General features: G+C 42.7%; 1 protein-coding gene across 1 annotated transcript; it reads left to right on the top strand.

Moving 5' to 3' along the window:
- Window positions 1-24794, top strand: eeig1a (estrogen-induced osteoclastogenesis regulator 1a). Its single transcript, XM_076078900.1, has 11 exons — window positions 1-247; window positions 14388-14508; window positions 15264-15293; window positions 17367-17483; window positions 17995-18041; window positions 18806-18957; window positions 19676-19780; window positions 19931-20126; window positions 20224-20345; window positions 21219-21288; window positions 21960-24794. The coding sequence occupies exons 1-11, from the start codon at window positions 105-107 to the stop codon at window positions 22003-22005; spliced, it is 1149 nt and encodes a 382-aa protein (XP_075935015.1). The 5' UTR covers window positions 1-104; the 3' UTR covers window positions 22006-24794.

Raw genomic sequence — 24794 nt, forward strand, 5'->3', positions numbered from 1 at the left:
GTTCCTCCTCTCGGTTACCGAGAAGAAACGGACGAGAACCGTCTTGTTTCCCGTCGTTGTCCGTCGTGTAAAGTCGTGTTGTATGCGCGTGGAGCCGCTGAACGATGGCGTTCTTCGTGAAAAAGAAGAAATTCAAGTTCCAGACTCAACTGACTCTGGAGGAGCTCACCGCGGTTCCTTTCGTCAACGGAGTTCTGTTCTGCAAGATGCGGCTGCTGGACGGAGACTTCGCGGCTACTTCTTCCAGGTAAAAAACAATAAAAACACATTGAATCACATGCAAACACGTTAAACATCACTTTATTCATGCAATGCATTTAAGTTGCATTCATGTCGGTTAAAAATAGATTTTTCCTCTAAAGAAGTCACTTTAATACACGTAAAAGGTGTTTAGTGAAAGTAATGACATTTCTTATACTTAATTGTGTTTTTATAATAATCAACATGATTTTTATATTTATTTGTTAGGCAAAATACATTGATTTTGTATTAGATGACTAAATGCTTTGTTATTTTAACATCACTTCATTTATGAAAAACTTATTTAGGAAGCCTTTAAAAAGTATTTTGGTTTAATTTGATATCATTTGGAAACTATTTGTCTCTGTCAAAGTCACTTACAGTGATCTTAAAGTGCATTCATGTAGCTACGTAGTGGATTTATTGACATGTTTTATACTTAAAAGAGTTTTCCAGCTCCTTCTATTATATTTTGTATGGTTTGTTTTGTCTAGAATAGTGGTTTAGCAGTGGTTCGTAAAGGATTTCTCATATTTTAGGTGACAAACTGTTTTGCTGTTTGTTGTTCTCACACGAAAACATCCCCAAACATCACTTAATTTATGCAAAACCTATTCAAAGAGCATTTTGAAGGTATTTTTGTACAATTTAACATCATTTAGAAACTATTTGTCTCAGTCAAAGTCACTGACAGTGATCCTAAAGTGCTTTCATGTAGCTACGCAGTGGATTTATTGACATGTTTTATACTTTAAATAGTTTTCCAGCTCCTCTGGTGTTTCTATAATGTGTTGTATGGTTCATATTCCTGCTCGTGGTGAGTTTATTATGGTAGAAATCGTGATTCTGCAGGATACAAACAGGGTTTCTTGTGTTTTAGGTGGTTGGTTTGGTTTCTTTCTCCTTTAGTATCATAAAAGACTCAAATCTTTGCACTCTCATCTTCCATAGAATCTCAGTTATTGTTTGGTTGCGATCAAAGTGTTTCATCTTCACGTTACGTCAGCTTGTTTTCTGCTGCTGGAGGAAGGAGTCCTTTAAACGCAGGGTGTTGTCATGTTAAGTGGCCTCTGTGGATACCAGAATAAACACAACTCAAAACCAGCTCACACTGGTCTACCGGTCTGGTGTACCGGTCTGGTCTACCGGTCTGGTCTACCGGCTCTAAACCTCAAGAAAAGAACATTTTAGGCCTAAAGTCAGCAGCTTTTTCTTCTTCTGGTGAAGCGACACCAGATGGTGAAGTTTGCTTCTTGATGTTCTGTCTCTTCGTCTCTGGACTCGCGTCACAGAACTGCAGATTAAACTCTCCGGTGTTTGATTCACGGGATGATCGTTGGGCCTTCAAAGTCTCTTCAGACGTCTCCGTGTTTCTTCTTAAACATTAGTTTAAAGATGAAGTCGGGACTCGGTGATCGTCTGGAGACGGGTTGACCTTTCCTGACCTCGTTGTGACCCGAAAAACCTGTGACACCATTCCCCAAATGTTTGTGTCAGTAGTTGATGTGTCATTGTTTCAAAAGGGGAACTTCTTTTACTGCTATTCTCATCACAGGTGTGATGTTTAAACTGTGTCCCACGTCAGATGAATAAGTGAGCAAACATCACAGAGAACCGTTTCCTTTAAACTCTGGTTGTTTACGCTCCTTCTGAAGCACAAAGACTCTCTGACCCACTAACACTGCAGCACAGGAACGCATGCACAACGTCTTTAAGAGTCTTCTGGTGCATCTATGGAGCGATCTATTGACTTCTTTTGTACTTTCTCAGAGTTTATAATTTTCTTCATGCTGCTTAAACGTGTTCGTTTAGTTAAATGCAGTGATTGTTTCCCCGACTACACAGGATCTCTTCTGTTTTAGATGGTTGGTTTGGGCTCTCTGTTCCAACTGAACTAACCTGAACTTGCAGATCCTCTGTGTGTGTGTGTGTGTGTGTGTGTGTGTGTGTGTGTGTGTGTGTGTGTGTGTGTGTGTGTGTGTGTGTGTGTGTGTGTGTGTGTGTGTGTGTGTGTGTGTGTGTGTGTGTGTGTGTGTGTGTGTGTGTGTGTGTGTGTGTGAACACTGACAGATCGCGATCAACTTGATCAGGTTCCTCGTCGGCGGATGTTTCTCCCGTTTTCGTACCTTTCGTCGGTTAACTAAAGAGCAGATTGTGAGTTTATGATCTCGGTGTGGACAGAACCAAAGAAGCACAGCTGTGTGTGAGGAGCACATGTTCAGCCCTGCAGTCAGGATTGTGTTTTTATTCTTTGTTTCGTCCATAAAAAGTCAGAAACTGAGGACAAATGCTCCTCAGGTCAGCAGCTACGAGTTAGAAAAGTCTCTTTTTCTTTACAGTCAACTTGTGGTGATGAGCCACGGAAGAGGACCGGCAGCTCTCGGTACACCTTTGTGTAAACCTTTAGAGACCGGCCTCTTTCCTTTCTGTTTGTCCGTCCACCGATTCGCTCCAGATGTAAATATTGCGACGGCTATCGGACGTGTTGCTCTGCAGAGTGTTGCAGATGTTCCACAGAAGATGAATCCCTCTGAGCCGAGTCACAGCCCGGTTCACGCTGATGTTCAGCCTTCAGCTCCAGTGCTGATCTTTGGCCTCCTCTTCATGTCGGACTGGAAAAACACATTCCATGAAACGTTGGTATGGATGTCTTTCTTGTTACTGCTTACATGCAAAACAATAAATAAAGAGGTCACATGTTCAACCACAGTTGAGTTTAACTGCACGGTGCCAAAGTCTCCCTTCAACATAATCACGCAGACTTTGTTCCAGTGAAACATGAACACGCTGTTCTTTGGCTCGAGCCTCCTCGTGATCACTGAGATTATTGTGTTCTTGGTTTGTTGATCGAACTGAGACTCGGAGAAATGACAACCTAGGAGCTCCTGTCCCTCCGCGTTGAGGTCACTCTCCTCTCTGGAGGTTACATAACCTCCACGTCTCCGTTCTGGTCTCCCTGGCTGAGAACAAGGCCCCCTCAGAGGACGAGGCGACGGCTCAGCGAGGACACAGATTAGCGTTATGTCACAGAACTGACAAACCCGGCCTTTGTGTGAGGGGGCCTGGTCTTGTTGTGAGTCGGGAACATTTGGGGGGATGGGGGATGGGGGGGGGGGGGGGGGGTGAATTAACGGCGAGCTTATGCAGCGGGTCCGGTCCCTGTTGGCCTGGATCACATGCTGCGATGTTTGTCCTGACTGATATCTGTCAGCCGCTGCACACAAACACATTCACGTGTTTCCTCATCACAATCAAACCACAAGATGTGGTCATTGCACGGTGGAGACGTGCTGTCAGGAGGTCAGCTGAGGGCTCATGACGCCAGCAACAGTGGAAAGTTTAGCAGAGAAGATAAGAACCGAACTACGGGGAGAACATCTCAATGTTTGGCTTCTAAAGGAACAAACTTACACAAAATAATGTTTTTGATTCGTGATATTACGACTGATCTGAACAATAGAAGAGGCTGATCGATGATGTAACCTTTTCAATGAGCGGACGTGAGACCCTCTGTGTCTTAGTGACATAACATCAAACCAAACGGTGCGTTTGTGACAATCGGACACGGCAAACACAAAGAGGAGCCGGAGGCAAAAGAAGAGTTACGTTAAAACGGGAATACTGGGACAGAAACTTAATTATTTAATTTCATAATGTGTCGTAAACACATAGAGGACTGAATGTCACCGACTCTCCATCTCTGTGAGTATCGGCCTGATATCTGTATCTCAAAAAAAACAACACAAATTCTGAAAGTAAGTTTATCAAAAAGGTATCATTTGAGATCTGGTGTTTCATTTCGAGCAGCAGCATCGACGTCGGAAAACACCCGAAATCCAGCCAAAGCTTCACAGTCAACGCAGCCAAAAGCGTCACAAACCATCTGCTCTGCATCCGGATTCTGGCACAGAAAGACGTGTTGCAGTGAGCTCAGGTTTCTATCGGCGTTCTTTTTGTTTCGTTTTGACATTTAAGGTTTACATCGTAGACATTGTTGTCTTCTTCTTCCTGAATGAAGCCGGTGAGAGCACGCTGTGATGGTGGCAGAGAAGAAGAAGAAGAAGAAGTTGAACGTGGAGCTTCTGATGTGGCAGCGAGGACAGATTTCCTGTTTAGATACTGATTCAACACACACGCACACATGCATGTCATGTTCAATAAAAGGCTTTAACCACACACACACACACACACACACACAGATGCAAAGCATCATGGGGTATTACAGGGTCAAGTGAGGAGTTCATTTTCAGAAAGTTCTGGTGAAGTCCAGCGTTTTTTTTGCCAAAATCTGTTTTTATTTTATGAGATTTGTTAACCCCTCAGCCGATGGTTTTTAATGGAGAACACATTTGGAGCTGCTCCACGCTCTCTACACCGGTCTGCACTGAAGGAGAAGGCTGCACACAGCAGACGCTAACTGGACTGTAATGTAATCAGGTCAACTCCTCTTCATCAATGTACGTCCACTAAATACTTGTTGTTGCCACTAACGGGCTCAGATTGATATTATATATTAATAGAAACGGACCGGATCAAGAGAGAGGGTCGAGAAACACGTTTAATTTCTCTGAAGGGTTCTTTCCATAAAGTTGTTAAAAACACTCTGAGGCCGTCGGTGACGATGACGTTTAGCGGACGAACGCTGCCGGTGAAGAGGCCGGCGGCCTTCTCCTTCAGTGCTGGAGCACATTCTACAACAGTCCCATTAGTCACTGAGACACCAGAACATGAGAAACAGTCACGCTTTAAGATCTGAACTCTCTTATTACACACAACTCCTGCTTTTTATTTTAGTGCTTCAAATGTGGAAATGTGCGTCTGCTGAAGAGTTCCGTGGAAACAAAGATAGAACGGGACAAACTAACTGTAATTCAATAACAACGGAGCAAACTCTGCTTTTGAAGACTCGTTCGACATTTCCTCTTTTGTTTCTGATGTTTTAAGTTCTTCAGAGTTCCAGAAATCCATTTTTCAAATGTCGTTTTTGTATTTTTGCATCTCTTTCAGCCCAAAGTCCGTATTAAGACGTGATCTTACACATCTACACACACACTTATGATTTAAATCTGTTAAAGTGGTGCCATCACTCAGTCTGTGAGTCAGTTAAACGTTTCCAGTGACTCTGTTTCTGCCTTTTCTTTAAATGTCGTTTACATTACTGACGGCAGCAGAAGCAAAACTACTAGAAGACGCTCCGGTTATGAAACACTGGAATGTCCCTGAAACACTGACACCACTCCGGACTAATACTCAGAGAGCGTTTTTATTTGGTCTCATTTGTATTCTGACTCTGAACTCGTCCGGTAACGCTTCACGTTGTTGTTCACAGGCTCGTGTTTAGTGTTTCGGGGGAAAAGAAGCAGGAACTTTTGGGCGGAGTTGGCAGAACTTCTTGTTTGTGAGGCGCCTCCCAGAACCGGAGCGGTTTGATGGTCGTGAACGGCTTCGTTGGAGTTTCTAAGTCTTCGTCTTCGTGTTCTCATTGATTGTCTTTCCTCTCCTTTGTTTTCATAGACTCATTGGTGGAAAAGGGTTGATGACATGCAACAAATGCCTCCAGATGTTGTCCCCTGCATGATGTTTGGCCCTGTAAAAACAACACATGGATGATTTGTTGTGCGTCACATGCAGCTCGTACGTGTTGCTGGTTGTACTCTGAGGTGACGGCACTACGGAGCTGTTTACCTGCTTCCTCAGGTCTGGTGTGTTGTTTAAGTGAAGGTTCTCGTGTGTCGAAGAACCCGTCTGATTCTTCTCCGCTGTGAATAAAGAATCACGGCTCCCCTGTGACGACGACAGCGGCGGCACAGAAGTCATTAACCTCATTAGGCCGATGTTCACGGTGATGTAAGAGCCTCGTCTTCCTCCCCAGTGTCTCCAGACTGACGGACAAACAAGCCTGTTAAAGTATCGGATGAAGAATATAAATGCCAACACGTCATCGGATCGACTAACAATCATCCAATTAAAGAAAGTGTTCCGTCTAACAGCCCTGTGAGTGTTTGAATGCACCTTCTGTGAGAGAGAAAGTGGTTCTTCTGTCACCTGGCTGGACATTTGTCCTGCAAAGAGAAGGAAGGAAGGAGTTTGTGATGAGAGTTAGAAATCGACCGGGAAGAGCCGCTTCTCGACAGCTGTTTCCTGTTTTCATCTCACTTTTCCAGCCGTTCGCGTTTTGCTGGGATGCGGATGGGTGTGTGTGTGTGTGTGCGTGTGCGTGTGATGCGGGGGTGTTGTGGACATTATTCCTCTGGTATCTGGCCAGGTACTCAAACTGTCTCTTCCTCCATTGATAGTCAGAACTTCTCTGTCTCAGTAATTTTTCATCTTGATGTTGTCCTGTGTAGAAAAAGGCCGGTTTCATGTGTATCGCCTCATTTAAATGGCTCAGGAGCAGCGTGACACCGTTTGCTTGGCAGCACAGTTGGAGGTGCTTTTTCCTTTGCGGGTGCTTTGAACATTACACGGTTCCCTTTTGATTTATTGTTGTTCAGGTTTAACGGCTGCAAAAAGCAGCACAATCCTTTAGAGATTATGGCCCCCGAGGAAACAGATGGGGGGGGGGGGGGGGGCTGTGAACATTGGCCAAAAATGATGTAAAAAAAAAGCACATAGGTTAGAACTATTCAAACACCTATTATTATTATTATTATTATTATTATTATATCCATGATACCGCGTCCTAACTGGTCGCCAGGAAAGCAGCACTGTGCAGCTCTGAACGTATGTTGGACGCCGTGTTTCTGTTTATTCTTGTCGCTCGCTTAGAAAGCGGACGAGGAACGGATGTTTGTGAAGCCGATTCAGAAGTGTCTTAAAGCTGCATTCTCTCTAGTGTCCACCAGGGGGCGACTCCTCTGGTTGTATAGAAGTCTATGAGAAAATGACTCTACTTCTCTCTTGATTTATTACCTCAGTAAACATTGTAAACATGAGTTTATGGTCTCAATCTCTAGTTTCAAGTCTTCTTCAATACAGCATGATGTTCATTTAGTACATTATGGTCCATGTAGAGTCAAACAGACCATAAAGCAGGGGATGCTTTAGGGGCGGGGCTACACGGTGATTGACAGGTCTCTACCAGAGACTATACAGCGTCTCTACGTCACTCCTCAGTCCAAATATGGTCACTTCCTGTTTATCGGTTGAAAAAAAATGTATTGGCGATCTATCCAGCGTCTCCTCTACAGATGGTTGTTTAAAGGCTGTCAGCGAGAATCGACCCTGTGACCTTTTGAGGGTACTGTAAATCCTCGCTGACGCCCCCCCCCCCCCCCCCCCCCCCGGTCCTTACGTCACCGTCCCCTCTGCAGCATCCATCTGCTTCCTCAGCACTCTGCTCTCTGAGCTGTTTATCTGAGCCCTGGATGCGACCCGGGACCGGCTCGGCTGCTGTTTGTGTTTCTGCCGCGGGGCCCCCAGGAGCCGCGCTGCCAGGATGGGAGATAAGGATCCCATACTGCTGCATTGCTGACATGTTGAGTCATCACATGCTGGGGGGGCGGGACTCAAATCAGGGTGTTCGTGTTTACTTTACAGGCTTTCTGATGAGTTTGCAATCACAGCTTTAGTTTGTCTTCTTCGGTCCGATTCGTACCGGAGACGTCGTCTTTGTTGCGTTTGTCTCATTCAGGTTCAGTTTTCCTCCCAAAGAGTCAGAAACATCTCAAATACTGGACGGAGTTTTAACAACCTGTCCTTTTGCCAGATTGCAGATTTCTTTTGGCAGCAGAGAGACGGTCAAAACAAATCTGATTCCAGATCCTTTAACTTTAGCTCAGCACGAAACATTTACTAATGGGAGGTTTTCCCAGGAGGAGGGACAGATGATTGGGAGTCTATTTGTGCACATAAAGCACAAACATTTCACCTGGAGGAAGAAACGGATCATAAAAAGTAAACGCACGCGAGGACAAATTCTTGTTTTCCGTTTCTTTGATGTAAGAAAAGTTACAAAAGCATTCTTTCTGATTGGAATCCTTATTTTCTTTTAAATAAAACAAAACAAATTCAACCTTTTTTAACCTGGAAAGCCCGACTGAGATCAGTAATATGTGCTCAGGAGGCTTCTGGTTGAGATGTGCTGCAACAACAAAGACCTACAGACGAAAACATGAAACACAAATGATCTCATTTAAAAAGAATGTAAAACAGCATCTTAACGAGCTTTAGAAGTTTAGACCAATCAGAAACTATGAAGCGGTGATAAACCCTAAAGAGTCAGCAGCTGGAGGAGAAGGCAACGAGTTTCTCAAGCAGAAGAAACTGTTTTATTTCCTCAGCTCTTCATATCTTGGGTGGCCTCGCGGTGACGTCGCTCACCATAAAACGTCTCTTGCCATGTTTCCTGTAAATAATCTCACAGCCTTTCTTTCTCTTCCCAAGTCAAACTTGTGTCTCTTACACTTCTTCCTCCTCTGCTCGCTCCAGTGTTCGCTTCTCTGATTTGCTTTTTCCTACCACTTCCCTCATCTACTCTGGTTATTATATAGTCGCAGGAATATTCTGTTCCATCTCTTGTTGGCTTTATCTGCCTTTGACTCTTAAATGTGCATGTCATTGTTGAGGATGTAGGAATTTGAGCCTGTTCTACGTTAGATTACATTACTTCTCAAGCTTTGGGGGCAGACTTCTCTGTTGATTTTAGGATTTCTGTTAATGGATTAAATGTAGATGTTGCAGGAGGCCTGCTGTTCCCTGAGCTGCCACATGTGTGGGACACATCATGTTCTGCTCTATCTTCAGCTGTCGTTAATCGTGTTTGGTCGAGGCGGTTTTCTGTTTGAAACACTTTGGGTTCAACACGATCAAAGTGTCGCCCTCGGGACGAATGCGTGGAAGAGGACACGCACAACGGCGGCCTTTGTGTTTGTTTCTCTTTGCATGCGTTATGAAAGTGTTTATGTGAGCTGCGTTCAGCTGCAGTGTCTGTCTACTGTCACTGTGATCTGATTTAACCCTGTTTGCTGCTGAGCACAGTGCTGCTTCTATCTAGTCTCTTTATTCTCGGATGAGTCGAGTGTCTTTGTGAGGACTTTACACGGCGATAAAGATGTACACAACATCTAAACCAGAAAACGTGAACCTCCATGAAGACTGCTTGTTGTTTCAGCAAAAGGTAAAACCAGGCGGCAACCTCCGAAAGCCAATGCTGAAGAGTCTTAAAACCTGCATTCTCTCTAGTGTCCACCAGGGGGCGACTCCTCTGGTTGTATAGAAGTCTATGAGAAAATGACTCTACTTCTCTCTTGATTTATTACCTCAGTAAACATCGTAAACATGAGTTTATGGTCTCAATCTCTAGTTTCAAGTCTTCTTCAATACAGCATGATGTTCATTTAGTACATTATGGTCCATTTAGAGTCAAACAGACCATAAAGCAGGGGATGCTTTAGGGCGGGGCTACTGTGATTGACAGGTCGCTACCAGAGAGGTATACGTCTATCACAGTCGTCCGGTACGGTTCACAAGTGTGCCAAACCGTGAGGGGCTCAGTTTTCTACCTTTGCTGGCACAGTGCAGCATATTTTGGCGTCTTACCATCACCTTTAGCTCCGTGGAATATTGTGATTATATATTTTAACTTATGCAGTATTTTATGTCTTAGACTCTAGTTTTTATGGGTTATTGTTGGTATCAGATATGAATGTGGTTCTGATCAGAGTCCGTGCAGGTTTTTGCTGTTCAGCTCAGATGTGAGTCTCATCTGAGAGGCAAAAGTCAGAGTTTGGATAATCCGTGCAAACACAGCCAGAAAACACATGTTAACAGCTTCACTCCTCCTCCTCCTCCTCCTCCTGCACAACACTAACCCTAGAACACGTGAGAGTAAAAGGAGCGGACACGAGAGACACAAAGGTTGCAGGTGAGATTAAAAGCAAACGAATGGAGGGCTTGTAAAAACGTCTAAAGGCTGTAGGAGAGGGAGTCGGTGTGAGCGCCTCCTCCTCCTCCTCCTCCTCCTCCTCCTCTGAGCTGCTGGCGGAGCGGCGGTGGGTTTCGAGGAGTGAGAGGTTTCCATGGCGGCTGAACAAAGCCATCTGGACTGAGGAATGCGGTTTTGGAAACGCTCCCCGTTGCACACTGGAGGACCAATAGCGAGGGGGTCCTGATAAGAGCCGAGAGTGTTCCTACTCTTCTGAGAACCGCACTGGTTTCCAGGGATAGATGCACGAGGGCGAATCCTCACTGTAGCTGGTCTAGGATCAGAAGTTAAAGAAGATTTACAAACTTCTTTTGTGGGTTTTTTGGGAGTTTTTATTCTTGCAGGTGCCACGATTTTGGGTAAAGCATGGATTAATATTAGTAGACACTGTAGTTTAAAGAGACCCGGTGGAGTTTTCTTGTAAACAAACAAAAGCTATGTTTCCATTCAGTGCAAAGCGCACCGTGAGGAGTGCGTTTGCTTCCTCATGAACACTAGAAAACCAGTGTTTTGAATCCAGCGTCGTTCAAAACAAAACAACTTTGCCTGATATTCCTAATTAAAGGTGTTTAACTACACACAACGAAACGTGGTCAAAGAAAGCACAGCACGTTGTGGAGAGATGGTGGATAATGGTGACTGTGATGGGGGGAGCAGCTGCTGCTAGTGTGTGTGTGTGTGTGTGTGTGTGTGTGTGTGTGTGTGTGTGTGTGTGTGTGTGTGTGTGTGTGTGTGTGTGTGTGTGTGTGTGTGTGTGTGTGTGTGTGTGTGTGTGTGTGTGTGTGTGTGTGTGTGTGTGTGTGTGTGTGTCATTAGCACCTTCTGTCTCACACCATCACTCAAACTGCCTCATGTGCAGTAATTAGAATAAATCTAAATAATGATAAAACTCTACAATAACTTGTACATATAACCGTGCAGTACTTTCATTAATACTGCATTTTACTGTACATTTAAAGATGTATTCTATTTCGAGATATATTCTTACTCTTCTTTATTTAAATAACTCAACAGATCTCTCTTCTCTGCTTTTTTTACACGGTGTTCGTCTGATGCACACTTTCTTTATTTCTCATTCCTTGTTTCCTGTTTTTGATATTTATTTGTATTCTCTGTATATATTGTGTATAGTTTTCCACATATTATTTTACACAATCCTTTATTTATATTTCTTCTTGTATTTCTTTGTGCTCCTACAGAGGAGCAGCTGCAACGTGCACATTTCCCCCCAGGGATCAATAAAGTATTCTAATTCTGATCATATTTATAGCACAACTGAAATTAAACGTAATAAAATAAGACTGAAACTGAATTAGAACTCAAACAGAACAGCTGACTAGTCGATGATTATATATTTAAACTTATGCAGTATTTTACGTCTTATATTCTCATTTGTTATGTGGTTTTTATTGTCATACATATTTAATGAGAGCTTCTGCTTCTCCGTAACTGTCGTGCACATAACAATAAATAACTCGGTAGTAAAACATTTGCAAAGCTGATATTTTAAAGTAATTTAAACCCGGCATCGTTTACATCCATCTTTACTGGCTCACAGTTTTCCTCTTCGTCACCTTTAGGTCCGTCACAATGGTGCGATTACATATTTTAATATATTTTATATTCTCATATTTATGTGATTTTATTTTACATATTTAATCAGCGTCGTTGGAGGGAACCGGAGATTTTCCACTGCCAACGACTGCTTATCTGTAATTGTTGTGCGTTTGACGATAAATAACTTTATGAAAATGTACTTCATCGAGAGTATCAAAGCTGCTCCGATAGAAACCGCTCATCAGTAGCAGCATGTCTCTTTCAGCCTCCATGTGATTTATATGTGCTAGAATTAAGAAGGCGTCATGCAGGTAAAGTTACTCCAGAAACATTTGTCTGTTCAGTCCGTCTGCTTCTTCTCAGCATGTCTTTGTGACTGAGAATCTAATGAAAACTCCTAAATGAGCAGATTACGGGTCTTTTTAACAGGATGGTATTTAAGCAGCTATAGTGTCTCCCATTGGTCACCATCGTAGTCTGAGGCTGATGAGGACGTCTTCAGTATAAGGGATCATAAAGGCACTAGTTGTCGAGGTATTTTACCCAAAATCACAAATGTCAGATGAAACAGTCCAAAGACATCTTCCAGGAATCATTCATGTTTGTACCAAATGTCTTGAGATATTTCAGACTGGACCCAAGTGGTGATTCTACGGTGTTATCTCTGGTTAATTAGGAACGTTTCTGGTGCTGAAACATGGTAGTTTAAAGCTTTACTCTAAAATGCTACATACCAAATATAGGGGGACAAAATCCCAACAAAATCCTTATAAAAAATCCTTCATTATGTCTAAGTTAAGAGACTCTATGCTGTTCTGTCAGCGACCATCATTCTGTCAACCAAGCATTTCAGTTCACCCTAAAGGTGCAGTGTGTAGGATTAGGTGGCATCTAGCTGTGAGGTTGCAGATTGAAACCAACTGAAACTTGTGCCAAGCGTTTAGGAGAACTACGGTGGGCGACGCAAAAACGTGAAAGGCCCTCTCTGGAGCCAGAGTTTGTTTTTTATTCATTCTGGGCTACTGTAGAAACGATACGTTTCGATGCGATGGGATACGATTCGATACATTTCGATACGTTTCGATATGTTTGGATATGTTTCGATACGTTTCGATAAGATTCGATATGTTTCGATACGCTTCGATATGTTTCGATACGCTTCGATACGCTTCAATACGTTTCGATACGCTTCGATACAATTCGATATGTTTCGATACGATACGCTTCGATACGCTTTGATATGTTTCGATATGTTTCGATATGTTTCGATATGTTTCGATACGCTTCGATACGTTTCGATACGCTTCTATACGCTTCGATACGCTTCGATACGCTTCGATATGTTTCGATACGATGCGATACGATTCAATACATTTCTGGACTTATTTCTGTTTTGCTGCTTCAACACCAAAATGTCTCCTCTGGGGATCGATAAAAGTTTATCTTATCTTTTTAATGGAAAGGTCAAACAAAATACACATAAAGCTCACAAAAACCAATAGTGCTGCAACAAACGATTACTTTCAATATGGTCCATTAATACATTAATCAATTGATTATTTTCTTAATAAAATTTGAGAGCGTAAATAAATTTGTGAAAAATGCCTTTCACAATTTCCTAAAGCAATAAATTATAAATTGCTTGTTTAAAACAAAAGGGCAAAAATAAGAATATAAGAAAAGCTAGAAAGTTATCAAAGTAGTCGAACGGTATTTTTTTCTGTCGATCCACTGATTGATTAGTTGACCAATTGTTGCCTAACTTAACAGATGACTTGCACGGCTGCATAAGATCAGAATTAGATCGGAATCTTCACAACACACGTCACGAGTGATTTATTAAACAAATCGGGATGTCTCACTCGTCCACATTCCTCCTCCTGCTGCCGCTTTGCTCCAGTGTTTCTATGACATTTCTTTTCTCCAGCTTTTGTTTCCAGGAATAAACAGATCAGTGACCCGGTTTGTTGTAACACCTCCTGCTGCGTTCCCACCCGTCAGCCAGGATGTACGGACACTTAAAGGTTTAGTCCACTGGCATTTTCTGACCAGGCAAAGTGTGTTTTTACAGACATCTTCAGACCATCGGACACCGTTTCCTTCGCAGGGTTTCTTGTCAGTAAAGCAGGAGGGAAAACCATCAAGAATGTCTTGTTGATAAAGTCCCACCGGTTCATAATCCAAAAAAAAGATGCATGTATGAATCAGCTCGCTTCTTCAGTTCGTTTTGGAAAAAGTTGCTCACAACATGTTTCTGAGTGTTGCTCTGACTAATGTGCTCCTCAGTGGACGGTACTGGTCACGAGGTTGTGAGACTGGGATGACTGGAAAAAACATGTGTTGTTCTGAAGTCAGAGAGCAAAACGATAAGTTGCTCAGTCTTGAGGATGTAGAGGTTTGACATAAATGTCAGGGAAATAGCATAAATACACGCTTTAGGTTGCTGACGTTTTACATGAAATGTGACGTTTTTATTGTCTCTGCAAATAGAAAAATGATTCATACTACCATTAAACAAAGTCTGCAGCTCTAGAAGTGAGGAGTACGCACAAATAGAAAGGCACTTCAACATGAATAATTCATTGGAAGCACAAGAATACCAAACTGTTCATCGCTGAGATTTATGTGTTACAAGCTGTGTGTGTTGTTTTTTGTCTCCTTACAGACATGAGGTTCGTGAGAACTGTGTTCGCTGGAGGAAGAGGTTCACATTCGTGTCCAAAATGAGCGCCAACCCCCACACGGGAGTCCTGGACCCGTCAGTGTGCAGGGTGTCAGTGCGGAAGGTACGAGTCTCAAAGTGTAAAACTAGATCAAAAAACAAATCTCTTACAACGTTTTCTTCTCCAAAAAGTCACTATGATGCATGACGAGGTGTCGTGATACTAGAAAACAATCGGCGAGGACACCAAGGATTGTTTTTTTTATGTCGATGTTATAAACGACATCATCACATCTGTATTTTTTTGGAGGGAATCCGTACGGATGTGTTGTAAAGAAGCGTGCTGCTATGTTCTCGAAGGACGGCATGTTGTTGGAGCGGTCTACCTGCCCGGTTAAGCATCAGGTTATGCTGTGTGGGTTTGTCTTCTACACCTTTACAACTACGCTGGACTACTTTTTCAAGATGTCCTTTTCTTCGCTAAATTTGGCAGAAAAGTACATACATTTCTGGACATTTAGATTAATTATTAACATTGTTTAATGTTAATAACTGGTTATATTTAACCCCGTGAAGCTCAAGGTGCAAGTAAGATATTAAAATAAGTATTTCTGTATTAAAACTATTGTGTTGATACCCTTCAGAACTGCATCCAATAGCAAACTCGTACAGACTGTTTTCAGACTTCTGGAGACGTTCTCACAGAAGTGCCGTCGGGATATTTCAGTTGCCACGCTCTGAGAAACCACCAGTGTGGTCTCTACTTTGTAATTTCCACTCTCTCTCGTCGGGAGCCCTGTAATCTGAGGCCTCTGTAATATAAAGTTGGATCAGTTGGATCACCGGGGTTCATTACTGTCTTCCTGTTTTCCCCTGCAGGAACTCAAAGGAGGAAAAGCATACACGAAGGTAAGAGCTCGCGTCTCCTCTCACGCTCACGAACACAGAGAAGCGGTTACAGATGTAAACCGTGCTGCCCTATCGTCTAAATATTAGCATTTCTCACGGCACTTTGACGAGGATGCCAAGAGCAGCGCGTGACAGTAAATCAAAACAACGTGGTTCACATTTGCTCAGAGTTTTCGGAAACATCCTGGCAACACCTCGCTAACCGTAACTCTTAAGAGCCCCTGAGAGATGAGTCACGTCTGGTGATTGAAATTACAAGGCCAAACCCCTCGCCGAGTTTATCCGTGGACGCTGTCGCCCCGACAGGAACCGCTTCCTCTGTTCTGCGGCCCGTCTCCATTTAGGTTTCCTTACGGCTAAATATACCCCGCTTCCCTCCTTAGAAGTTGGCTTCCTTTAAATACACACCTATGAAAACAGAAGCTCGTAAAGCAAAAGAGGAACCTGTGGAGTAAAGAATGGGAACCTTTAGCTGGAGAGGAGCTGATTTTAAATAACATCATGATTGCAGTTCAGACAAAGGCAGTTTCCACACGGCAAGAAGCTGTGAGGTTTGTTTTCAGGGTAAAGGTCACGAGTCCTTATCGGTTTGATCTGCGACTGTGTGGAAATCAGTTGTTTTCACAGCAGCCATTTTGAAATGTCATAGCAGCATATAAGTCATAGACTGTATATAAGAAGTGGACGAAGTCGTCGTGACGTCTCTTATTGGTTTGTAGACTGATGTTTTGAAGCCTCGAGTTCTGCATTTTGGTCGTCGCCATCTTGGTTTTTGCAACCAGTGAACAGAAGCGACCATATTTGGAGTGACGTAGAGACGTATATGATTCTGGTAGCGGCAGCAACCTGTCAATCACAGTAAGCCCCGCCCTAAAGCATCCCCTGCTTTATGGTCTGTCTGACTCTAAATGGACCATAATGTACTAAATGAACATCATGCTGTATTGAAGAAGACTTGAAACTAGAGCTTGAGACCATAAACTCATGTTTACGATGTTTACTGAGGTAATAAATAAAAAAGTAAAAAGTGTAATTGATGAAATTCATTAATAATTAATAATCGATTGAAATAAGCTTCTAAGTCAAAAGAAGGACCGGGGATTCTCCTTGTTGTTTCTTTCTCTCCACCCCACGCCCACTTGCATGTGTACGAAGTACAAAAACAACAATACTTTTTTGATGACACAGAGAGCATAGCGGTAGCGTGCAGCTGCACTTTTCGAGACACCGTGGCTGTCGGAGAAGTCAGAGATGAAGGAGAAACGACAACATTGGGCCTTCCCTGCGAGTTTATTGAACAACGAACTCCTCATTGACAGAAACACTACAGTTTGTTGGCTGCAGAATATTTAGAGACTGCAGTGACCCTGCTTTATGGTTCAATCGTTTCAAAAAACCAAGATGGCGACAGCCAAAATGCCGAACTCGAGGCCTCAAAACGTAAGTCCACAAACCAATGAGAGACGTCACGCCAACTTGGTCCACTTCTTATATACAGTCCATGTTCACAACTAATGTTACGACGTCTTGAGGTGGTAGATTGGCGGTACAGATCTCCCTGAATATGGATCCGGAGTTAACGGTTCTGCTATCGGTACCTTAGAAGTTAACAGAGTGAGACGTCCTCGTCTCAAACGTCCTCTCTCTGTCTCTTTGTCTTTGTCTCCAGCTCAGTACAGCGTTAGACTCGCATCATGATCGGAGAGAAGAAAACATTGTAGAACTCTGGTCGTCTCAAACGCAATTAAACCCTCACAAGTTTATCACAACATGTGACCAACAAGCTGAACAGAACATCTGCATACATGCTCGGTTTACTGCTCTACGATACCCAGTAGCTGTGGAGGATATTATCAGCCAGCATATTACAAATGTAAAGGTGCTTTTAATCCACCTCACTTTAAACATATAGGCTCCACTCTTTGACGTCCGTTAAGATCGTACATCCAAACCTCAGACTCTCGAGACTTCTTTAACTGAACGATGGGTGTCACAGAACTCTAGTGGTGCCAGTGAACCCCTCCATTAGTGGATCTATGATGAACTCCTCTTCTTCTTCTTCCTCACACTCAGCTGGGCTTCACAGACCTCAACATGGCGGAGTTCGCTGGTTCCGGCTCCACCGTGCGCTGCTGTCTGCTGGAGGGTTACGACACCAAGAACACACGGCAGGACAACTCCATCCTGAAGGCAAGCACTCGTGTGATCAGTGACCAAACATACGCCGTGTTTATCTAACAGAGGGATGCTTAAAAACTGACTGAAACCATTAAGTGATCATCAAAATAGTGTCTGTTTGATTTAGTTTCATCGTTACAGCTTTACCTTTGTGTCGTCCCTCACCATGAATCTGTTCTGTACGGACAAGGTGCCCTTTAGATGCAGCTGTCAGGATGTATTTAGATATAAATCACCTTCAGATGTGATGAGGAGTCCATTAATGAATCGATCGATTGTAGATTAAAAGCTCCAGCGTCTCGTTTGCTGCCTTTCTTTTTGTTATGTAATAGTAAACTTAAAGACATAAAGCAATTTATAGTCGTCACCTTCCTGACGTTTTATAGACCAAAAGGCTTATAGATTTATTTAGAAGATAATCTGCATTATGAGAGCACCTCTCCCCGGGGCAGTAACAACGTTTTGGAACTGAAGAAGTGTGAAAAGTTTGTGCTGAAATATCTTTTTTTACGTTTTATTCCAGGTGATCATCGGGATGACCCTGCTGTCTGGAGATCCGTGTTTTAAAACGTGAGTTGTTTTTTTGAATCTTCATGTCACAGTGATTTCTAAATGTAAAGGTTGAATGTTGAGCCGCACATTGTTCATCACGGAGCCTCCATCACATCAAACTATTGATCTCACTGCGAGTGAGGAATCTCACTGACAAAGACCAGACTGGGACTGATTGTGTTGTTATTCAAATACATTCATTTCTATGATCACAGATGTTTTTATACCCTGACGCAGAGTTTCCAGTCTCACTTTCACACTTTTAAGCTTTTTTTGTTGGTATTTTGCCACTTTGTCTCCGTTCTGGATTTAAAACGGATTAACTCAAATGTTCAACTTCATAAACCACAAATATCTTCTACAGTTAATCTGTAAAACCATTGATTATAACGAGGTTTCCTTCCATTTTGTTAAACAAATTACAAAAATGCTAAACATTTTACCTCTTGTTACCTCTTGTGTTCTAGCATTTTCAAATTATTATTAGTACAAATGAACAAATACACAGTTTCCTGAAGCTCACCAAGTTTCAAAACGAAATGATTGACACATTTGTTGGAGGAGTTGTGGTTAATGTTGCTGCACGTATTTATCGGTCTCTTGGTGTTTTATGTCCATTTTTAACCTCGTTAAACACTAATCATATTTGTGCTCCTTTGTTCTGTGTTGCAGTGACTCAGTCGATAAAATGAATCTTATCTGAGCGTGCCAAGCCGAGCAGCTCTGCGCTCATTTAATCTGTTCCAGACTGATACGTTGTTGTGTGTTGTCTTTTCCTGCAGGCCTGCCAGCACAGCGAAGTCCATCTCCATCCCGGGACGAGAGCACACCCTGCAGCTGGACTGTAAGGGGGAGGGGACGGCCGAGCCGGGGCCGACCGGAGGGGTTTCTCTGGGCCGAGCCTCCAAACCTCGACCCTCCATCGTCAGCTCAGGTACGCCTCACGCCTGGGCTCCTTCAGTCGGGGTCGTAGGTTACGTGTTGGATCTGGTTCCGAGCTGGCAAAGTACCCAGTTTTCCTTCAGCCAGTGGTTCCCAAACGGTGGTGTTGGGCCCCTATGAGGGCGTGCAGAGACAATGCAAGAGGTCAATAATCTGTTTCATGAAGGAAAAACAAACAAGTGTGCTTTGATGTTTGCAGAGCTGCCAAAGTTTTGCAAGATTTACTCTTCCTCGCTCTCGAGGACATTCTTTAGTTTGTTGGGAGAGATTTCTCAGACACGAATGTTCCCGAGTGTTCAAGATTTTATTACCAAACAAAAGTTAGTTTACAAAAGCAGTCTGACTTCACAGGAACAAACAACATGGCTGCAATTGATCTTGAAAGTAAACAAACGATGCAGAAAAGCTGAAACATCGGACACTGACAACAAAGATATCCATCATCTGCAATATTACATTTCCACATCATGCACAAACTTATTTTTCTATTTAAACTTCTATTAAACACGGGCGTCAGTATTGCTTCTTATACACTTGATGGTTATCGCTCTATTTTTTTATATAAGTTTATATTTTTATTCTTTTGTTGTAATCTTTGATCAAACTCTGGCTCAACAATCTCCTGCGTGATCAAAAAAGTTCCATCTTATCTTAAAAACCAACATTTCAACTCAAAATCAACACTTTTTTAATACTTTCGGTGCCTTCAGGTCTCCTTGAAGAATCCGAAGTGAACCAGTACGGCGCTGCAGAACTCTTCCAGTCGGGCCACTCTCGTAACTCCAGCTACGCCAGCCAGCACAGCAAAATCTCAGGTACAGGATTCACCAGCAGACTTTTATTGTGAAGCTCTTTATATTCCAGAAAAGTGCCCTTTAAAAAATATGGAATTCATTGCTTGAATGAAGTTACCAGCCGAAGCAGCACTCTGATAGCCTCTGATATCTCCTCACGTCTCCCATCAGGCTACAGCACCGAGCACTCCTGCTCCTCCAGCCTGTCGGACCTCACACATCGCAGGAACACCTCGACAGGAAGCAGCGCCTCCGGAGGCTTGTGTTTCGCCGCTGACACGCCTACAGACGGCGACAAGGACGCCGGACGTCCAGAAAGACCCCCGAGACCCCCGCGACCCGTCTTACCCTCCAACAGGCCCCCCAGGTACAGACACAGACCCGAGTCCTCCGGTCGTTGGTTCGCTGAGATTGCCGTCCTGTTGTAAACTCTTCTTCTTCTTCCTCTGATCGCTGTGTTTCAGGAGGAAGCTGGACTCAGTGGAGAGTCACCCCTGTTGGGTAAACGACACCCGCATGGACGCCGACGACATCGTGGAGAAAATCGTCCAAAGCCAGAACTTTGCAGACGTCAACAACACTGAAGGTACGGTGTGATAAGACCAATACGTGGTGATCTGCAATCAAAAGGTCCCGATTCTTCTTCTTGGTTCTCGGCCAAAAAACGGAGGAATTCTGCAGCTAAGTTTAGAGCAATTTATTTTACAAAATAAATCACTTTCTTTGATTTAACAACAGAGTGCGATGTTGCGTTACATCAAATGTATTGATATTCTTTACATTTTTTATGTTTTCTTATTGAATTGTTAAAATTGTGTTCATCCACCACACGGTTGGACACTTTTTCTGATGTGCTGAAATTGGAAAACACAGAATTCAGAATAATTAAAACGTAAACAAATACATTTTAAAACGTAAACACCGCAACCCGAAAACACTGTGAATTTGAGAAGAATGAAACCGGACTTATAGGACCTTAGGTTTAGTTCCAAGAGCGTGAACTCTTCCAGTTTCTCTAAACCTCACATTAAACATCCAAACTATCCCTTTGATGGTACGAAGGTTACAGATACAAACAAAAACGGTGTCACAGCTGTAAAGACTACATTTCCCATAATCCACTTCTGTCGACATCTTCATCGAGGGCCGTGTCGACGCTCTGTTGCAAACATGGTGTAAACAAGCCTACAGTTTCCTTTCTCTGACCGTTCATGTCTTTTCGTAGTTTACATTAAAGACGTGCGTTACAGTTTAACGGTGTATTTTGGTATGCATGTTGTATTTAAAGGCATGTTGTTGATGTCTAAAACTGTGTAACTCCTGCAACGTCTCTGGACCGAGCTCTCCTCCTCCGCTCTGTGTTTTCTCACCTTCTTATTGGCCTCTTCTCGATGCCGTCTGGTTTCCGTCAGCGGCTGCTGACCGTGTTTCTGTGTTTCTGTGTTTGTGTGTTTTTCAGACAGCAACCTGCGTCTGTTCGTCAGCAGAGACGGAACGACGGCGCTCAGCGGCATCAGGCTGGGAAACAGGTGAGACGCTCCACTCGTGACTTTCTGTCTCTGTCTGTCTCTCTCTCTCTCTTCCTCTTTCACTTAACTTTCTGCAGACTGGAGTTTTAGTTCTTGGAACACTTCTGCTCCGCATTCAGAAACAATCCCAGTTTGTGGCTCTGAAACAGTCATATTAGTAGTTTTGTTTCAAGTTATTCTTGATTTAGATTAAGTTTATGTTACAGCTTGATTTGTGTTGCTTACTTTATGTTTACATTTGTGGATTACATGACTTTTTTATTTGCTATTAATGCTTATTGAGGTGAGATTCCTGTTTTTACAGAAGTTACAGAATGTTTTACGCAGTATTTTTAGTTTTCTCTTTACAGAGGTCACACCATAATCCACCAATTCATTTAAACATCAGATGCAAATTTTCCAAAAAGAAATGCCATACTTCAGTTTGATGCTACACAATGAACTTTAAATAATAACAATAAACTTTATTTATAAAGCACTTTTCTTAACAATGCTACAAAGTGCTTCACAATAAGAAAAGACAATTCATGAAACAATACTATTAAAATACAATATAGATGCCTACATTGCAATTAAATAAAAATAACAATAGAAATTCCCACTGTAACAATGAAAGTGTGAAGCATTAAGAGACGTCTGACTGTTGTCCCGGTGCGTTTGGGTCCTTGCAGGGTCTCTGCAGGCGGGTACGAGCCCGTGGTGATAGAGAGCCATTAAACCGGCGGACACGTCGACCCGAGGACGGACGGATCGTCCTGTCTTCTGTCTCGCTGCTGGTTTTTCCTGGAGCTTCAGCCGGTCTGACGCCGTGAGGGGAGAAACACCTCGTCAGTTTGCACTTTATGTGAAGTGTGTCTGCACTCCGTTCAGCTGCTTGTTGAGGCCGACGAGTGAAAAGCACAAAAAAACCTGTCTCTCTGATACTGCCTTGTTGTGTGTTTACCCATCTAGAGTTTGGATGTGGATCTTTATAGTCATTTCATTTGACCAGCTAAAGGGATAGTCTGCCTGTTTAGAAGTGTGGTTGTGTGAGGTTCTTCTCCATTGTCAGTGTTATTTATGCTCTTCAAAGACACCAGACTCCATTCACAGAAACAGCATTTTTACCTCACTGGCCACAGGAGCTGCTGGTCTCACGCTGCCTCCATCCGTCAGTTAGTTTGGTGAATCTGAACAAACCCTTCAACACACCAAAGTCACACAATATCACAAACGAGCCGGCTGTAGACCAGCGGCTCCCGTGTTCTGCGAGGTAAAAATAAAGATTCTGTGGAGTGTAAGACACTCTGACAGCAAGATGAAGAGGTGAAGATAATGCTTCTTTTTGAAATGCAGGTCACAGATCTCTTGAATTTATGTTAAGTGACGGCTGGATGTTATGCTGAAACTAACGGTGACTTTCCTCATCGATTTGATCAATAAGTTGATCTATAATTGCTAAATTGAGACTATAAAATGTCAGTAAATGGTGAACAATAGTCCAGGGTAACGCAGTCTGTTTCTGTAGTAAAACACTGACTATGGAGAAGAACCTCATACTGCCACACTTCAACACATCACTACTGTGATGAAGATACAGACACCAACATCATCAGAAAGGATAACTTTCTGTTTTCTGACGAGGAACTGAAGCTGTTATCTATGTTCTCTCTTCAAAGCTACAAGAAGAGTCCTTTTACCCCACAGAACATGTGAGTTTCTGGTCTACCGCTGCATTGATCGGTTAGTTTTGTGTTATTATTCTGAGAGATTAAATAGCTTGTTTTGTCCGTGGAGTCTTTAGGCTTTGAAGAGAGCATAGATATCAGCTTCAAACAAGAACCTTATGTTATCCTACTGGGACTCATTGTATACGTGTGGCTGGTAAGAGGGTTGTGTGATAGCAAGGTGAAGTGGTGGAAATATTCTAAATATAGCGTGAACTTACACCGCTATAGATCTTTTCTTTTAGGTGTCTAACACGTTGTGCACGATGCACTTTGGATTCGTAATATTATTTTAAACAGGTCTATCAGACACACATCTGTTGCTGCAGAAGCAGGACTCTCACTGGGAGTTCAGCTCATGTGTAATGTTTTGATTTAGATTCAGCAGGGAAACGTTTAAACCTTCTAAAACGAGTCCCGACAGGATGACGTCACTTCCTGTTTCATGCATCGCGCAACAAAAAGTCTGACGTGTAAATTTGGATCCTTTTTTTAAGTTGCACCGACAGGCAGCACATCAAACACTGAATGTGATTCAAGAGTTTAGAAAAACCACTGAGCGTGAAGATGCAAAACGCTTTTTGTCTGTTTTTTGTTCCCTGTTGATCGGTGGAACAGCAGTGGAACCACTTTGTGCCTGTAAAGCTTCTCTTGAATGATCCTAAAGCACCACGACGACTGTGATAACAGAGTGCTGCTGACGGTGAGGAGAGAAATACTGTTTCCTGTTTGTTGTTGTTCTGTTTGGTGTCAGTGTTTTTGTGAAGCCCCTCTGCACGTTGCTGCTCTGTTGCTCCATGAAGGATGACTTGTATGAGGGTTGGTTCTCTCCTCTCTCCTCAGCCAACAAGAGTCAAAAGTAAACGTGACGTCAGCCGGAAGACACTAGTTCTGTGGTACAAACTGTTCTGCTTTTATTTTGAAGGGTTTGTGCAGACTGTAGAGGTCTTTGCTGCCCCCTGGTGGAGCAACAAGGTTCGTGCACATTTCTCGTTTTGGAATTCAACTGTTGGCAGCCAGCTGGCTGGTTGATGCTTTTTTTTTTTTGGTAAGTTTTAGACGCTTTTTGTTTGGATTTTGAACGTTTTATTTTGTGCAGAGTCTTAAAATCTTATTTTTCTGTTTGTAAAAAAAGGTGAAACAAGTCTTGACTTTACTTGGATGACTCAGACGTTATGTGCCATGATCGGGCTGCTATAATGATGACTTTCCTCATCAATTTAAATCTGTTTCATTTGTTCAGTAATCTCTAAATTGGTTAATCGTTTAGACTATAAAGTGACAGAAAATTAAAACTCAATGAATAGAAGAAGCAATCTGGAAACAGGCAGAATATTTTACCTCATTTACAAAAAGAAAAGCTTTTAAGACTCTTCATCGAGTTCTTTAATCAGTTCTTTATCAGTAAACGTTTTTGTACGGCCGTTATTTTTCCAGCTTGTCGTCTCTTCTCACTACGCCGGATGAATCCAGCTCATTATATCAAAGTTGAATCACTTGTATTTACACCACTTTGTATTTTGCAGCTTTGTGTTTTATTAATCACACGGATGAACCACTGACCTGAAGAGTCTGGATTTGGGTTTACGTCGCCACAGCCTTTAGTATTCTTTAAAAGCATTTATTTATATATGTTTGTCTGGAGGTCGATCATAAGCTATGCACACAACTCACCTCCCTGAGAGATTTTCTTTTAGTAACTAACAAATGATTGTAACAAAGCTAGTATATCCTACATTTATAGAGAATCAAGAATTTGTTTTGGTTGGAATTTCTGCTGAAATTACTTCTAAACAATAA

This window comes from Anarhichas minor, unplaced genomic scaffold (genome assembly GCF_050575085.1).
Source record: "Anarhichas minor isolate MPS153535 unplaced genomic scaffold, ASM5057508v1 ptg000068l, whole genome shotgun sequence".
Taxonomy (NCBI): Eukaryota; Metazoa; Chordata; class Actinopteri; order Perciformes; family Anarhichadidae; genus Anarhichas; species Anarhichas minor.

Coding starts and splice junctions, on each gene's coding strand:
- eeig1a (XM_076078900.1), top strand. CDS start 105: ATGGCGTTCTTCGTGAAAAAGAAGAAATTCAAGTTCCAGACTCAACTG. Junction 14,509..15,263: donor GCAGGGTGTCAGTGCGGAAG/GTACGAGTCTCA, acceptor TTTCCCCTGCAG/GAACTCAAAGGAGGAAAAGC. Junction 18,042..18,805: donor GGAGATCCGTGTTTTAAAAC/GTGAGTTGTTTT, acceptor CTTTTCCTGCAG/GCCTGCCAGCACAGCGAAGT.